The sequence below is a fragment of the Panulirus ornatus genome, chromosome 23 (genome assembly GCF_036320965.1).
Source record: "Panulirus ornatus isolate Po-2019 chromosome 23, ASM3632096v1, whole genome shotgun sequence".
Taxonomy (NCBI): domain Eukaryota; kingdom Metazoa; phylum Arthropoda; class Malacostraca; order Decapoda; family Palinuridae; genus Panulirus; species Panulirus ornatus.
Window position 1 is genome coordinate 12,711,969 of NC_092246.1, and position 18,282 is coordinate 12,730,250.

At 41.4% G+C, this 18,282-nt stretch overlaps 1 protein-coding gene across 5 annotated transcripts in view; it reads left to right on the top strand.

The window, feature by feature from the left end:
* The window catches only part of LOC139756811 (uncharacterized), a 374,339-nt gene that overhangs the window by 99,143 nt on the left and 256,914 nt on the right, over positions 1–18,282 (top strand). For all 5 annotated transcript variants that reach the window (XM_071676620.1, XM_071676618.1, XM_071676617.1 and 2 more), the window contains one exon: positions 7,466–7,582. In XM_071676620.1, coding sequence (XP_071532721.1) covers positions 7,466–7,582 — 117 coding nt within the window. The remainder of the gene's footprint in view (positions 1–7,465; positions 7,583–18,282) is intronic.

The window sequence follows — 18,282 nt, forward strand, 5'->3', positions numbered from 1 at the left end:
AGATTTGCGGCAGGGGTGTGTGATGTCTCCATGGTTGTTTAATTTGTTTATGGATGGGGTTGTTAGGGAGGTGAATGCAAGAGTTTTGGAAAGAGGGGCAAGTATGAAGTCTGTTGGGGATGAGGGAGCTTGGGAAGTGAGTCAGTTGTTGTTCGCTGATGATAGAGCGCTGGTGGCTGATTCATGTGAGAAACTGCAGAAGCTGGTGACTGAGTTTGGTAAAGTGTGTGAAAGAAGAAAGTTAAGAGTAATTGTGAATAAGAGCAAGGTTATTAGGTACAGTAGGGTTGAGGGTCAAGTCAATTGGGAGGTAAGTTAGAATGGAGAAAAACTGGAGGAAGTAAATTGTTTTAGATATCTGGGAGTGGATCTGGCAGCTGATGGAACCATGGAAGTGGAAGTGAATCATAGGGTGGGGGAATGGGCGAAAATTCTGGGAGCGTTGAAGAATGTGTGGAAGTCGAGAACATTATCTCGGAAAGCAAAAATGTGTATGTTTGAAGGAATAGTGGTTCCAACAATGTTGTATGGTTGCGAGGCGTGGGCTATGGATAGAGTTGTGTGCAGGAGGGTGGATGTGCTGAGAATGAGATGTTTGAGGACAGTATGTGGTGTGAGGTGGTTTGATCGAGTAAGTAATGTAAGGGTAAGAGAGATGTGCGGTAATAAAAAGAGTGTGGTTGAGAGAGCAGAAGAGGGTGTTTTGAAATGGTTTGGTCACATGGAGAGAATGAGTGAGGAAAGATTGACCAAGAGGATATATGTGTCAGAGGTGGAAGGAACGAGAAGTGGGAGACCAAATTGGAGGTGGAAAGATGGAGTGAAAAATATTTTGAGTGATCGGGGCCTGAACCTACAGGAAGGTGAAAGGCGTGCAAGGAATATAGTGAATTGGAACGATGTGGTATACCAGGGTAGACGTGCTGTCAATGGATTGAACCAGGGCATGTGAAGCGTCTGGGGTAAAGCATGGAAACTTCTGTGGGGCCTGGATGTGGAAAGGGAGCTGTTGTCTCTGTGTATTATTACATGACAGCTAGAGACTGAGTGTGAACGAATTTGGCCTTTGTTGTCTTTTCGTAGCGCTACCTCTCACACATGAGGGGGAGGGGGTTGTTATTCCATGTGTGGCGAGGTGGTGATGGGAATAGATAAAGGCTACATGTGTATGTATGTATATGTCTGTGTGTGTATATATATGTGTACATGGAGATGTATAGGTATGTATATTTACGTGTGTGGATGTGTATGTATATACATGTGTATATGGGTGGGTTGGGCCATTCTTTCATCTGTTTCCTTGCGCTACCTCGCTAACGTGGGAGACTGACAAAGCAAAATAAAAAAAAAAATTATTTTTATTATTATTATTTATTATTATTTTATTATACTTTGTCACTGTCCCTTGCGTTGTTATTATTATTTTCATTATTATTATACTCAATCGCCATTTCATGTGTCAGTGAGGTAGCACTTAGAAACAGACGAAGAACGGCCCATCTACTCATATGGTTGCCTTCATCCATTCCTCTTGCTTCACAGCCCCTGGAAAACAGCTTCGCTACCTCCTGTTTGAGCGAGGTAATGTCAGGAAAATATACCAAAAAGGTCACATTTGTTCACACTAATTCTCTAGCTGGCATGTGTAATGCTCCAAAACCATATCCAGGCCTCCCAGACCTTTCCATGGTTTATCCCAGACATTTGACATGCTCTGGTTCAGTCCATAGACTGCATATTGTTCCAATTCACTCTGTTACTTGCACGCCATTCACCCTTCTGTATGTTCAGGCTCTGACTGCGCAAAATCTATTTCACTTCACTCCATCCTTCCACCTCCAATTTGGTCTCCCACTTCTTGTTCCTTCCACATCTGACATATATATCTTGTTTGTCAACCTTTCCTCACTCTTTCTCTCCATATTTTCAAACCTTTTCAACACACCCTCTTCTGCTCTTTCGACCACACGTTTTTTTCCACACATCTCTCTTACCTTTTCATTATTTAATCAAACCACTTCGCACCACATTTGTCCTAAAACATTTTATTTCCAACATATCCACCCTCCATAGAGCCCTATCTATAGCCCATACCTTGTAACCATATAATATTGTTGGAACTACTATTCCTTCAAACGTACCCATTTTTGCTCTTTGGGATAACGTTCTTTCTTTCCACACATTCTTCATTGCTCCCAGAAGCTTCGCCCTCTCCCTCACCCTGTGACTCACTTCTGTTTCCATATCCACTCCCAGATATCTAAAACACTTCACTTGCTCCAGTTTTTCTTCATTCAAACTTACATCCCAACTAACTTTTCCCTCAACCCTGCTAAACTTAATAACCTTGCTCTTATTCACATTTACTCCTAACTTTCTCCTTTCACTCACTTTTCCAAACTCAGTCACCAACTTCTGCAGTTTCTCACTCGAAGCAACCAACACTGCTGTATCATCAGCAAACAACGACTGACTTATTTCCTAGGCCCTCACATCCTTAGCAGACTGCATACTTGCACCTCCTTCCAAAAGTCTTGCATTTACCTCCCTAACCACCCCATCCGTAAACAAATTAAACAATCATTGGGACATCACACACCCCTGCCACAGACCAACCTTCATGGGGAGGGAACCAATGACTTTCCTCTCTTCCTATTCATACACATGCCTTACATCCTTGATAAAAACTTTTCACTGCTTCTAGCTGCTTACCTTCCACCCCATATATTCTTAAGACATTCCACAAAGCATCTCTATCAACCCTATCACATGCCATCTCCAGATCCATAAATGCCACATACAAATCCAACTGTTTTTTTAAGTATTTATCACATACATTCTTCAAAGCAAACACCTGATCCACACATCCTCTACCACTTCTGAAACCACACTGCTCTTCCACAGTCTGATGCTCTGTACATGCCTTCACCCTCTCAATCAATACCCTCCCATACAATTTTCCAGGAATACTCAACAAACTTATGCCTCTGTAGTTTGAACACTCACCTTTATCCCCTTTGCCTTTTTACAATGGCACTGCACATGCATTCTGCCAATGAACCGTACATACATGAATATCCTTCATATCCAACCAACAACAGTCATCTCCTTTCTTGATAAATTCATCTGCAATAGTATCCAAACCTGCCGCCTTTCAAGATTTCATCTTCCACAAAGCTTTCAAGACCTCTTCTCTATTAACGAGACCATTCTCCCTGACCCTCTCACTTTGCACGCCACCCCAACCAAAACACCCTACATCTGCCACTCTGTCATCAAACACATTCAACAGACCTTCAAAGTACTTCATCTTCTCACTTCATCACTACCTGTCATTACTTCCCCCTTATCCCCTTCACTGGTGTTTCCATGTGTTCTCTTGTCTTACGCATGATATTTACCTCCTTCCAAAACATATTTATATATACATATTTATTTTTTATATTTATTTTGCTTTGTCGCTGTCTCCCGCGTTAGCGAGGTAGCGTAAGGAAACAAATGAAAGAATGGCCCAACCCACCCATGTATACATGTATATACATACACGTCCACACACGCAATTATACATACCTATACATCTCAACATATACATATATATACACACAGACATATACATATATACACATGTACTTAATTCATACTGTCTGCCTTTAATCATTCCCATTGCCACCCCGCCACACATGAAATAACAACTTCCTCCCCCCTCATGTGCATGAGGTAGAGCTAGGAAAAGACAACAAAGGCCACATTCGTTCACACTCAGTGTCTAGCTGTCATGTAATAATGCACCGAAACCACAGCTCCCTTTCCACATCCAGGCCCCACAGAACTTTCCACGGTTTGCCCCCTGACGCTTCACACGCCCTGGTTCAATCCATTGACAGCACATCGACCCCAGTATACCACATCGTTCCAATTCACTCTATTCCTTGCACGCCTTTCACTCTCCTGCATGTTCAGGCTCCGATCACTCAAAATCTTTTTCACTCCATCTTTCCACCTCCAATTTGGTCTCCCACTTCTCCTTGTTCCCTCCACCTCTGACACACATATACTCCTGGTCAATCTTTCCTCACTCATTCTCTCCATGTGACCAAACCATTTCAAAACTGCCTGCTCTGCTCTCTCAACCACACTCTTTTTATTACCACACATCACTCTTACCCTGTTATTACTTACTCGATCAAACCACCTCATACCACATATTGTCCTCAAACATCTCATTTCCAGCAGATCCACCCTCCTCTGCACAACTGTATCCATAGCCCATGCCCCGCAACCACTATTCCTTCAAACATATCCATTTTTGCTTTCCGAGATAATGCTCTCGACTGCCACACATTTTTCAATGCTCCCAGAACTTTCGCCCCCTCCCCCACCCTATGATTCACTTCCACTTCCATGGTTCCATCCGCTACCGAATCCACTCCCAGATATTTAAAACACTTCACTTCCTCCAGTTTTTCTCCATTCAAACTTACCTCCTAATGGACTTGTCCCTCAACCCTGCTGTACCTAATAACCTTGCTCTTATTCACCTTTACTCTCAGCTTTCTTCTTTCACACACTTTACCAAACTCAGTCACCAGCTTCAGCGAACAACAACTGACTCACTTCCCAAGCTCTCTCATCCACAACAGACTGCACACTTGCCCCTCTTTCCAAAACTCTTGCATTCACCTCCCTAACAACCCTGTCTATAGATAAATTAAACAACCATGGAGACATCACGCACCCCTGCCACAAACCTACATTCACTGAGAACCAATAACTTTCCCCTCTTCCTACACGTACACATGCCTTACATCCTCGATAAAAACTTTGCACTGCTTCTAACAACTTGCCTCCCACACCATATATTCTTAATACCCTCCACAGAGCATCTCTATCAACTCTATCATATGCCTTCTTCAGATCCATAAATGCTACATACAAATCCACATGCTTTTCTGAGTATTTCTCACATACATTCTTCAAAGCAAACACCTGATCCACACATCCTCTACCACTTCTGAAACCACACTGCTCTTCCCCAATCTGATGCTCTATACATGCCTTCACCCTCTCAATCAATACCCTCCCATATTATTTCCCAGGAATACTCAACAAACTTATACCTCTGTAATTTGAGCACTCACCTTTATCCCCTTTGCCTTTGTACAATGGCGCTATGCAAGCATTCCTCCAATCCACAGCACCTCACGATGAGTCATACATACATTAAATAACCGTACCAACAAGTCAACAATACAGTCACCCCCTTATTTAATGAATTCCACTGCAATACCATCCAAACCCGCTGCCTTGCCAGCTTTCATCTTCCATAAAGCTTTTACTACCTTTTCTCTGTTTACCAAAACATTCTCCCTAACCCTCTGACTTTGCACACCACCTCGACCAAAAGACCCTATATCTGCCTCTCTATCATCAAACACGTTTAACAAACCTTCAAAGTACTTTTTTCATCTCCTTCTCACATCACCACTACTTGTTATCACCTCCCCATTAGCCCCCTTCACTGAAGTTCCCATTTGTTCCCTTGTCTTCTGCACTTTACTTACCTCCTTCCAAAACATCTTTTTATTCTCCCAAGAATTTAATGATACTCTCTCACCCCAACTCTCATTTGGCCTCCTTTTCACCTCTTGCGCCTTTCTCTTGACCTCCTGCCTCTTTCTTTTATACATCTCCCACTCATTTGCATTATTTCCCTGCAAAAATCGTCCAAATGCCTCTCTCTTCTCTTTCACTAATAATCTTACTTCTTCATCCCACCACTCACTACCCTTTCTAATTTGCCCACCTCCCACACTTCTCATGCCACAAACATCTTTTGCGCAAGCCATCACTGCTTCCCTAAATACATCCCATTCCTCCCCCACTCCCCTTACCTCCTTTGTTCTCACCTTTTTCCATTCTGTACTCAGTCTCTTCTGGTACTTCCTCACTGAAGTCTCCTTCCCAAGCTCACTTACTCTCAGCACTCTCTTCAACCCAACATTTTCTCTTCTTTTTTGAAAACTTCTACAAGTCTTCACCTTCACCTCCACAAGATAATGATCAGACATCCCTCCAGTTGCACCTCTCAGCACATTAACATCCAAAGGTCTCTCTTTCGCGTGCCTATCAATTAACACGTAATCCAGTAATGCTCTCTGGCCATCTCTCCTTCTTACATACGTATACTTATGTATATCTTTCTTTTTAATCCAGGTATTCCCAATCACCAGTCCTTTTTCAGCACATAAATCTACAAGCTCTTCACCATTTCCATTTACAACACTGAACACCCCATATGTACCAATTATTTCCTCAACTGCCACCTTACTCACCTTTGCATTCAAATCACCCATCACTATAACCTGGTCTCATGCATCAAAACTACTAACACACACACTCATCTGCTCCCAAAACACTTGCCTCTCATGATCTTTCTTCTCATACATATATACATATACATACATATCTTTTTCTTTCATACTATTCGCCATTTCCCGCGATAGCGAGGTAGCGTTAAGAACAGAGGACTGGGCCTTTGAGGGAATATTCTCACCTGACCCACTTCTCTGTTACTTCTTTTGGAAAAAAAAAAAAAGAAAAATGAGAGGGGAGGATTTCCAGCCCCCCGCTCCCTTCCCTTTTAGTCGCCTTCTACGACACGCAGGGAATACGTGGGAAGTATTCTTTCTCCCCTATCCCCAGGGATATACATACATATACATACATATATACTATCCCTGATGTAGGGGAGAAAGAGTTCTACTTCCTTATTCCTTGCATGTCGTAGAATGTGACTAAAAGGGGAAGGAGCAGGAAGCTGGTAATCCTCCCCTCCAGTTTTTACTTTTCCAAGATAAGGAACAGAGTAGAAGGCCAACTGAGGATTTACCCTCTATGGCTGAGTCCTCTGTTCTTAACACTGCCTTGCTAACACAGGAAATGATGAATGTGTATTAAAACAAAAAATAAGAACAAAGAATGTACATTTTATGTATTTGTGTATCTTGTGATTATTCATGATATTTGTTTAATGCATGCTGTGATTAGTGATATTCGACAGAAGTGCATATATCGCTTGTGAAAGAATGACAAGAGGGCAAGTTGAAGTCATATCTTAGCACTGTAGCCATTCCATTGTTTAAACTTTTTTAGACAAACGTATTCTAGCTTCTTCAGAGTGTTCTTAAGTGAACTAGCTCTCTTGTTGTGGTGGAATTGGGTGACAAGTTAGACTTTAGAGTATAAAGTCATATATTATAGTTTGGTATGCCTACAGAGTGACTTTTCCCCTAGAGCATAATTCATAATCTTCAAATATCTGATCAAAATGTCAGCATTGTAATACTCTCATCTTACCTGATCTAGGCTTAGAAGTGTCTTTAGTTTTATTTGGATGGATACTCTAGTCATTTATCGATGAATTAGGTCTAATTTCTTTAATTCATCTTTGATTATTCAATCACAGGAGAAAGAATTAAGCCAAACAGAAAGGAAGAGGCAGATTCTAGAGCTTAACCGTCTACATGAAGAAATAGTAGCCCTTCAAGCTGGCGGCAATACTGGAAGCTTGCCTCTTGATCAGGTTAGTCTGTAACAGTTCAACTTTTTTTTTAAAGGTAACCATTTAATGGATGGGTATTATCTGTCAAAAATGATTGCATATGTTTTCCATAGATCCAATATCATCACTGTATGTGAATGACTCCCTTCCCATTCACTCCTCCATCGTATTGCTTTACTTTCTTTAGCCACACTGTGCTTTATTTGTGTCATATTTTGGTAACAAGTGCATCATCCTTTGTCCATATATAACTTTACAGGCCTCTTTGATGGAATAAGTACATGGGAAAAGCTCAAAACGTTTCCATATGTCTTGAGTTTTCAGAAGAAATTAACAAATTTAGTAAATTTTTCACCTTCTACATGTCGTAGAAGGCGACTAAAGGGGACTGGAGCAGGGGGCTAGAAACCCTCCCCTCCTTGTATTTTAAATTTTTAAACGGGAAAACAGAAGAAGGAGTCATGCGGGGAGTGCTCATCCTCCTCGAAGGCTCAGATTGGGGTGTCTAAATGTGTGTGGATGTAACCAAGATGAGAAAAAAGGAGAGATAGGTAGTATGTTTGAGGAAAGGAACCTGGATGTTTTGGCTCTGAGTGAAACGAAGCTCAAGGGTAAAGGGGAAGACTGGTTTGGGAATGTCTTGGGAGTAAAGTCAGGGGTTCGAGAGAGGACAAGAGCAAGGGAAGGAGTAGCACTACTCCTGAAACAGGAGTGGTGGGAGTATGTGGTAGAGTGTAAGAAAGTAAACTCTAGATTGATATGGGTAAAACTGAAAGTGGATGGAGAGAAATGGGTGATTATTGGTGTATATGCACCTGGGCATGAGAAGAAAGATCATGAGAGGCAAGTGTTTTGGGAGCAGCTAAGTGAGTGTGTTAGTAGTTTTGATGCACAAGACCAGGTTATAGTGATGGGTGATTTGAATGCAAAGGTGAGTAATGTGGCAGTTGAGCTGATAATTGGTGTACATGGGGTGTTCAGTGTTGTAAATGGTAATGGAGAAGAGCTTGTAGATTTATGTGCTGAAAAAGGACTGGTGATTGGGAATACCTGGTTTAAAAAGAGAGATATACATAAGTATACGTATGTAAGTAGGAGAGATGTCCAGAGGGTGTTATTGGATTATGTGTTAATTGATAGGCGCGCGAAAGAGAGACTTTTGGATGTTAATGTGCTGAGAGGTGCAACTGGAGGGATGTCTTATCATTATCTTGTGGAGGCGAAGGTGAAGATTTGTAGAGGTTTTCAGAAAAGAAGGGAGAATGTTGGGGTGAAGAGAGTGGTGAGAGTAAGTGAGCTTGGGAAGGAGACTTGTGTGAGGAAGTACCAGGAGAGACTGAGTACAGAATGGAAAAAGGTGAGAACAAAGGAGGTAAGGGGAGTGGGGGAGGAATGGGATGTATTTAGGGAATCAGTGATGGCTTGCGCAAAAGATGCTTGTGGCATGAGAAGCGTAGGAGGTGGGCAGATTAGAAAGGGTAGCGAGGGGTATAATGAAGAAGTAAGATTATTAGTGAAAGAGAAGAGAGAGGCATTTGGACGATTTTTGCAGGGAAATATTACAAGTGACTGGGAGATGTATAAAAGAAAGAGGCAGGAGGTCAAGAGAAAGGTGCAAGAGGCAAAAGAGGGTGAGTTGGGGTGAGAGAGTATCATTAGATTTTAGGGAGAATAAAAAGATGTTTTGGAAGGAGGTAAATAAAGTGTGTCAGACAAGAGAAGAAATGGGAACTTCAGTGAAGGGTGCTAATAGGGAGGTGATAACAAGTAGTGGTGATGTGAGGAGATGGAGTGAGTATTTTGAAGGTTTGTTGAATGTGTTTGATGATAGAGTGGCAGATATAGGGTGTTTTGGTCGAGGTGGTGTGCAAAGTGATAGGGTTAGGGAGAATGATATGGTAAACAGAGAAGAGGTAGTAAAAGCTTTGCGGAAGATGAAAGCCGGCAAGGCAGGCGGGTTTGGATGGTATTGCAGTGGAATTTATTAAAAAAGGGGGTGAATGTATTGTTGGTTGGTTGGTAAGGTTATTTAATGTATGTATGACTCATGATGAGGTGCCTGAGGATTGGCAGAATGCTTGCATAGTGCCATTGTACAAAGGCAAAGGGGATAAGAGTAAGTGCTCAAATTACAGAGGTATTGGTTTGTTGAGTATTCCTGGGAAATTATATGGGAGGGTACTGATTGAGAGGGTGAAAGCATGTACAGAGCATCAGATTGGGGAAGAGCAGTGTGGTTTCATAAGTGGTAGAGGATGTGTGGACCAGGTGTTTGCTTTGAAGAATGTATGTGAGAAATACTTAGAAAAGGTAATGGAGTTGTATGTAGCGTTTATGGATCTGGAGAAGGCATATGATAGCGTTGATAGAGATGCTCTGTGAAAGGTATTAAGAATATATGGTGTGGGAGGCAAGTTGTTAGAAGCAGTGAAAAGTTTTTATTGAGGATTTAAGGCTTGTGTACGTGTAGGAAGAGAGGAAAGTGATTGGTTCTCAGTGAATGTTGGTTTGCGGCAGGGGTGTGTGATGTCTCCATGGTTGTTTAATTTGTTTATGGATGGGGTTGTTAGGGAGGTGAATGCAAGAACTTTGGAAAGAGGGGCAAGTATGCAGTCTGTTGTGGATGAGAGAGCTTGGGAAGTGAGTCAGTTGCTGTTCGCTGATGATACAGCGCTGATGGCTGATCCGGGTGAGAAACTGCAGAAGCTGGTGACTGAGTTTGGTAAAGTGTGTGAAAGAAGAAAGCTGAGAGTAAATGTGAATAAGAGCAAGGTTATTAGGTACAGTAGGGTTGAGGGACAAGTCAATTAGGAGGTAAGTTTGAATGGAGAAAAACTGGAGGAAGTGAAGTGTTTTAGATATCTGGAAGTGGATTTGACAGCGGATGGAACCATGGAAGCGGAAGTGAATCATAGGGTGGGGGAGGGGACAAAAGTTCTGGGAGCATTGAAAAATTTGTGGAAGTTGAGAACGTTATCTTGGAAAGCAAAAATGGGTATGTTTGAAGGAATAGTGGTTCCAACAATGTTTTATGGTTGCAAGGCGTTGGCTATAGATGGAGTTGTGCGGAGGAGGGTGGATGTGCTGGAAATGTGATGTTTGAGGACAATATGTGTTGTGAGGTGGTTTGATCAAGTAAGTAATGAAAGGGTAAGAGAGATGTGTGGTAATAAAAAGAGTGTGGTTGAGTGAGCAGAAGAGGGTGTTTTGAAATGGTTTGGTTACATGGAGAGAATGAGTGAGGAAAGATTGACTAAGAGGATATATGTGTCAGAGGTGGAGGTAACGAGAAGTGGGAGATCAAATTGGAGGTGGAAAGATGGAGTGAAAAAGATTTTGAGTGATCGGGGCCTGAATATGCAGGAGGGTGAAAGGCGTGCAAGGAATAGAGCGAATTGGAACAATGTGGTATACCGGGGTCAACGTGCTGTCAATGGATTGAACCAAGGCATGTGAAGCGTTTGGGGTAAACCATGGAAAGTTTTGTGGGGCCTGGATGTGGAAAGGAAGCTGTGGTTTCGGTGCATTATACATGACAACTAGAGACTGAGCGTGAATGACTGTGGCCTTTGTTGTCTTTTCTTAGCACTACCTCGTGCACATGCGGGGGAAGGGGGTTGTCATATCATGTGTGGCACCGTGGCGATGGGAATGAATAAGGGCAGACTATGAATTATGTACATGTGTATATATGTATATGATGTATAGGTATGTATATGTGCGTGTGTGGACGTGTATGTATATACATGTGTATACATGTTTCCTTGCACTACCTCGCTGACGTGGGAGACAGCGACAAAGTATAATAGATGAAAAATATAAAAATAATAAACCCAAGTAAGGATGCTGTAATATTCTTTCAGTGTTCAATTAAATCACCTTTCTTAGTGTTGAAGAATGGTGTATTAAGGCATCTTAGCAAGATTGGTTTGGTTTCAGCTTTCCATCTAATGATATTCTAGAGTTCATAACTTTTGATGTGAGACTTTTTTTCAAAAGAATGCAAGTTGCAAAACTCCTCCCAGTTGGTGATTGGTCTTGCTTGCATACACCTAAAAAAAGCTAGACTAACTTCAGACTAAGACAAGTGGCCACAGAGGGCAGTGTCACAGGTACTGGGAGTATTGCTTTCATACTATTGATATGTTGCTCTCTACAGCTGGAGATTTTCATGGGAGTGAAATCATAATAATTGATTTTGAGTGATTACTGAAATTCTCAATCTGGCTGTTGTCTCCTATATCTGTCTGTCTTTGCCCCTCCACAGAAGTTTTTAGGTCTTCCTCTTGATCCCAGATAACCCCAACCTGCACTCTCCAATTTCCGACTATTCTTGGCATCAAATACTGCACACTCATATGTCATTCTCTTTTTGCTCTACAAATTCCAACACAAAAGTAACTGAAAAAGTAAATGCCTTAAGAACATACTTATTAGAACTAGATTTGGACAAGAAAAAGAATCTCATATCCTCTGTACGTAATTCATTTGCTTCATCCTATAACATGCCTTGTTTGCCTGATAGAAGTGAATATAACATAGCTACAAACCACTCATGTGTAATGTATCAAAATCAAAGCCCCCTGTCACAATAAGCCCCGCAGACCTTTACATGGTTTCCCCCAACTGCTTCACATGCCTTGGTGTAGCCCGTTGATAGCATATCATCTGTAAAACACATTACTCTAATTTGTTTTAACCCCTGCATACATTGCATCCTTCTTCATATTTGGCCTTGAGTCTTCAGAATATCTTTCACTCCATCCTTCCCCCATTTCTTTGCTTCCTCTACTTCTGACATGGACACCCACTTAGTCATCCTTTTCTTACTCATCCCCCCCATATGTCCAAATCATTTTAGTGCATCTTCTTCAGCTGTCTCATACATACTCCTCTAATTACCACACCTCTGTCTTACCCTATCATATCTTATTCGATCATTCGTTCAACCGTCCTTGCTCTACATACAGTCCTCAAACATTACATTTCCAACACTGTTACTCTATCCTTAATATCTTCGTCTAAGACCCATGCCTCACTTCCATCTAGCATCAATGGAAGTACTGTACCATCAATCATACCCAGCTTTGCCCTTAAAGACAGTGACCTCTCTCTCCTCGCATTTATTAATGCACCAAAGATATTTGCTTCGTTGCCCACCTTATGGCTTTCTGTAGCTCCCATAGGTCCACTTGCCACCATATCCACTCCCATGCATCTCAAACACACCACTTCCTCCAATTTCTCTCTGTTCACACTCACACTCCAAATAACCTCTCTGTTTTCCCTGCTAAAACCTAATAAAATTGTTTTTATTCACTTTTCCTCTCAACTTTCTCCTTTCACACACTCTCCCAATCTCTGATAATAACTTCTCTTGTTAATTACCCAAATCTGCCTCCAGCACCTTATCATCAGCATACAACTTCTGACTTGTCTTCCATCCCTTCTCGGCCCCATTATCCTAGGTGCCTGCTTTTCTCTCTAAGACCCTTACATTCATCCCCCTTACCACCCTATCCATTAACAAATTAAGCTATCATGGTGACATTACACAACCCTGCTACAGATCTGCTTTCACCTGGAACCACTCACCCTCCTCTTTATCCAATTGTGCATATGCCTTACTCTCTTGATAAAAGCTCTTCTTTGCCTCTCATAGCTTTCCTTTCACACCACATGTTTATATCATTTTCCACAAAGAAATGTATCTTTATCACCCAGTCACATGCTTTCTCCAGACCCATAAATATCATGCACAAATCCTTGTGTTTCTCTCAGTATTTCTCATACATATCTTCAAAGCAAGCACCTGATCCACACATCCCCTACTGCTCCTGAAACCACATAATTTCTCCCCAGTCTGATGCTTTGTGCATGCAGCCACCCTCTCAATCATCGTCCATCTATACAATGTACCAGATACACTCACATAACTAATACCTCTGTAATTCAAACCCTCATCTTTGTTCCCAGTGCCTTTATACCATGTGACTATACATGCATTTTGCCAATCTTCAGGCATTTCACCGTGATCTGTATGTATATACACTGAAAATCTTAACAAATCAATCAACAGTACAGTCACCCCCTGTTTGAAGGAATTCACCTCTTACCATTTTACCAAACCACTTACCGTGACCCTCTCACTTTATATACCTCCCTGAACCAGACATCTTACATCTGCCACCCTAACATTGAACACATTTAACAATCATTTAGAATACTCACTCTATCTCTTCTTCACCTCTTCACTGCCTATTTGAATAATTGTTTTTTATTATACTTGATCTCCATTTCCCACATCAGCGAGGTAGCACCAGGAAACAGATGAAGAATGGCCCATCCACTCTTATACACATATGTATACGTAAATGCCCATACACACACATATACATACATATATATATCAACATATACACATATACATACATATACATATCATCATATACACATGTACATACTTATACATATCAACCTATACACATATACATACATATACATACACATACATACACAGACATATACATATATGCACATGTACATATTCATTCTTGTTTGCCTTCATCCATTCCTGGCACTATCCCACCCCACAGGAAACAGCATCGCTGCCTCCTGCTTCAGCGAGGTAGCTCCAGGAAAACAGACAAAAAAGGCCACATTCATTCACACTCAGTCTCTAGCTGTCATGTGTAATGTCGTGTAATGCACCGAAACCACAGCATCTTATCCACATCCAGGGCTCACAGACCTTTCCATGGTTTACCTCAGATGTTTCACATGCCCTGGTTCAGTCCATTGACAGCATGTTGACCTTAGTATACCACATCATTCTAATTTACTCTGTTCCTTGCAAGCCTCTCACCCTCTTGTATGTTCAGGTCACCAATCACTCAGAATCTTTTTTACTCCATCCCACCTCCAATCTTCAATTTAGTCTCCCACTTCACCTGTTCCCTCCACCTCTGACACATATATCCTCTTTGTCAATCTTTCCTCACTCATTCTCTTCATATGTCCAAGCCATTTCAACACACCCTCTTCTGCTCTCTCGACCACACTCTTTTTATTTACACACGTCTCTCCCTTACCCTTTCATTGTTTACTTGATCAAACCACCTAACACCACATATTGTCCTCAAACATATCGTTGGAACTACCATTCCCTCAAATATACCCATTTTTCCTCCCTAAGATAACGTTTTCACCTTCCACACATTCTTCATTGCTTTCAGAACCTTTGCCCCCTCCCCCATCCTGTGACTCACTTCCACTTCCATGGTTCCATTCGCTGCTAAGTCCACTCCCAGAAATCTAAAACACTTCACTTCCTCCAATTTTTCTCCATTCAAACTTACATCCTGATTAACTTGTCCCTCAGCCTTACTGAACCTATTAAGCTTGTTCTTATTTACATTTACTCACAACTTTGAATGATGTTATACTTACTTTGCTGTTTCCTGCGACAGCTAGGTAGTGCCAGGAAACAGACGAAGAATGGCCTATCCACTCATATACATATGTATACATAAATGCCCATATTCATACTTGCTTGTCTTCATCCATTCCTGGTGCTACCCTGCCCCACTGGAAGCAGCATCACTTCCCCTTGCTTCAGCAAAATAGTGCCAGGAAAACAGACAAAAAAGGCCACAGTCGTTCATTCTCAGTCTTTAGCTGTCATGGTTAGTGCACCAAAACCACAGCTCCCTATCCATACTCACACTCCACAGACCTCTCCAATATTTAGTAGAAGAAAAAATGAATAAATCATTGATTAATTATTTACTGGCTATGACAAACATGCAATTGCTGATGCTGATATACCAAAGGGAGACATTGCTGAAGCTATTGATCATCTAAAAGAAAACTCATCACTAAGGTTTGATGGAATATCAGCAATATATCTAAAATAGAGACAAAGAAAGTAATAGCTACACCTCTCACATTGCTGATGAGACAGAGCACTGCCCAGTCCAACATAGAAGATATATACAAGATGGCACATGTAACACCAGTACACAGAAGGGCATGCAAATTGCTGCCAAAACAATTTTGACCTACTGGTCTAACATCACATATGATTGAATTGTAAAGACTTAAAGAAATGCATAAATGGAATATGGTTTAATACCATTTAAAAGCTGGCAGACACAACCACTTACTCACTGTAATGACGTATATGTAATTCTAATGAGAAGGAAAAAAGACACAATTCTTCTCAGTTTTGCAAAAGGAGTACTGCCAAAGAAAATAGCAATACATAATGGTAAAGGACAAATAGGAAAAAATGTTTCAAGAATTTCTGATGAATAAAATGTTCTAGGTTGCTACAAATGAAAATATGTAAGAATACGTGCATGTGGGTGTCCCATAAGGAAAAGTGTTAGCCTCAATATTTTTTGTAATCATTATATCTGACATTGATACAAATGTAAAAGAGAGAGTAGCCAGATATTTTGAATGACATAGGAGTGCATAAAACAACAACATGAGGATACTAAAGGAAAATTTTAGAGATCTGGGTGCTGTACATGGATGGGGAGAAAGAAATTCTATTGAATTTTACAAGGAGAAAGAAGAAATGATTGTTGAAGGATTACTGGAGGCTGTAGAATTCCCAGATGCAGTTTTAGTGAGAAAAGAAAGGAGAAGAATTGGTGGTTATAATCACAAAGTAAGGGGGTGATGGGCTATGTTTATGTGGAGTCGGGAATTTAAAGACAGTGTAGAATTCAATTGGGTGCTTAGGAAAAGCCAACAAACTTAATGAAAATGTAAATTCAGTGGGTTACTCATCATATTTAACAAATCAAAGGAAAAGAGCTAGAGAAGCAAAGAATACGGTAAAACAAAAACTTTAGATACTAAATGAGGCAAAAGGACAGAATAGCCTTACTACCACTGCAATGTGGATCAGATTGTTAGAAGACAGTATTGTTATACTGAAATTAATGTATACAAATGTTGACTGATTAATAGTAATCAGTAAAGAGCTGGAATTCAGGGATCATGTTAGGGAAAGTGTACCTGGTACTTTTGGTGTCAAGGAAATGAAGCTCATTAAGTAGCTAAGATCTTACTTGTTTTGTTTAGAAAGTTTTTTTTTTTTCTTATGTTGCTTTGTCGCTGTCTCCCGCGTTTGCAAGGTAGCGCAAGGAAACAGACGAAAGAAATGGCCCAACCCACCCCCATACACAATGTATATACATACACGTCCACACACGCAAATATACATACCTATACATCTCAATGTACACATATATATATACACACACAGACACATACATATATACCCATGCACACAATTCACACTGTCTGCCTTTATTCATTTCCATCACCACCTTGCCACACATGGAATACCATCCCCCTCCCCCCCCTCATGTGTGCGAGGTAGCACTAGGAAAAGACAACAAAGGCCCCATTCGTTCACACTCAGTCTCTAGCTGTCATGCAATAATGCCCGAAACCACAGCTCCCTTTCCACATCCAGGCCCCACACAACTTTCCATGGTTTACCCCAGACGCTTCACATGCCCTGATTCAATCCACTGACAGCACGTCAACCCCGGTATACCACATCAATCCAGTTCACTCTATTCCTTGCCCTCCTTTCACCCTCCTGCATGTTCAGGCCCCGATCACACAAAATCTTTTTCACTCCATCTCTCCACCTCCAATTTGGTCTCCCACTTTTCCTCGTTCCCTCCACCTCCGACACATATATCCTCTTGGTCAATCTTTCCTCACTCATTTTCTCCATGTGCCCAAACCATTTCAAAACACCCTCTTCTGCTCTCTCAGCCACGCTCTTTTTATTTCCACACATCTCTCTTACCCTTACATTACTTACTCGATCAAACCACCTCACACCACACATTGTCCTCAAACATCTCATTTCCAGCACATCCACCCTCTTGCACACAACTCTATCCATAGCCCACACCTTGCAACCATACAACATTGTTGGAACCACATGCAACATTGTTGGAACCACTATTCCTTCAAACATACCCATTTTTGCTTTCCGAGATAATGTTCTCGACTTCCACACATTCTTCAAGGCTCCCAGCATTTTCGCCCCCTCCCCCACCCTATGATTCACTTCCGCTTCCATGGTTCCATCCGCTGCCAGATCCACTCCCAGATATCTAAAACACTTTACTTCCTCCAGTTTTTCTCCATTCAAACTTACCTCCCAATTGACTTGACCCTCAACCCTACTGTACCTAATAACCTTGCTCTTATTCACATTTACTCTTAACTCTCTTCTTTCACACACTTTACCAAACTCAGTCACAAGCTTCTGCAGTTTCTCACATGAATCAGCCATCAGCGAACAACAACTGAGCTCACTTCCCAAGCTCTCTCATTCACAACAGACTTCATACTTGCCCCTCTTTCCAAAACTCTTGCATTCACCTCCCTAACAACCCCATCCATGAACAAATTAAACAACCATGGAGACATCACACACCCCTGCCGCAAACCTACATTCACTGAGAACCAATCACTTTCCTCTCTTCCTACACGTACACATGCCTTATATCGTGGATAAAAACTTTTCACTGCTTCTAACAACTTGCCTCCCACACCATATATTCTTAATACTTTCCACAGAGCATCTCTATCAACTCTATCATATGCCTTCTCCAGATCCATAAATGCTACATACAAATCCATTTGCTTTTCTAAGTATTTCTCACATACATTCTTCAAAG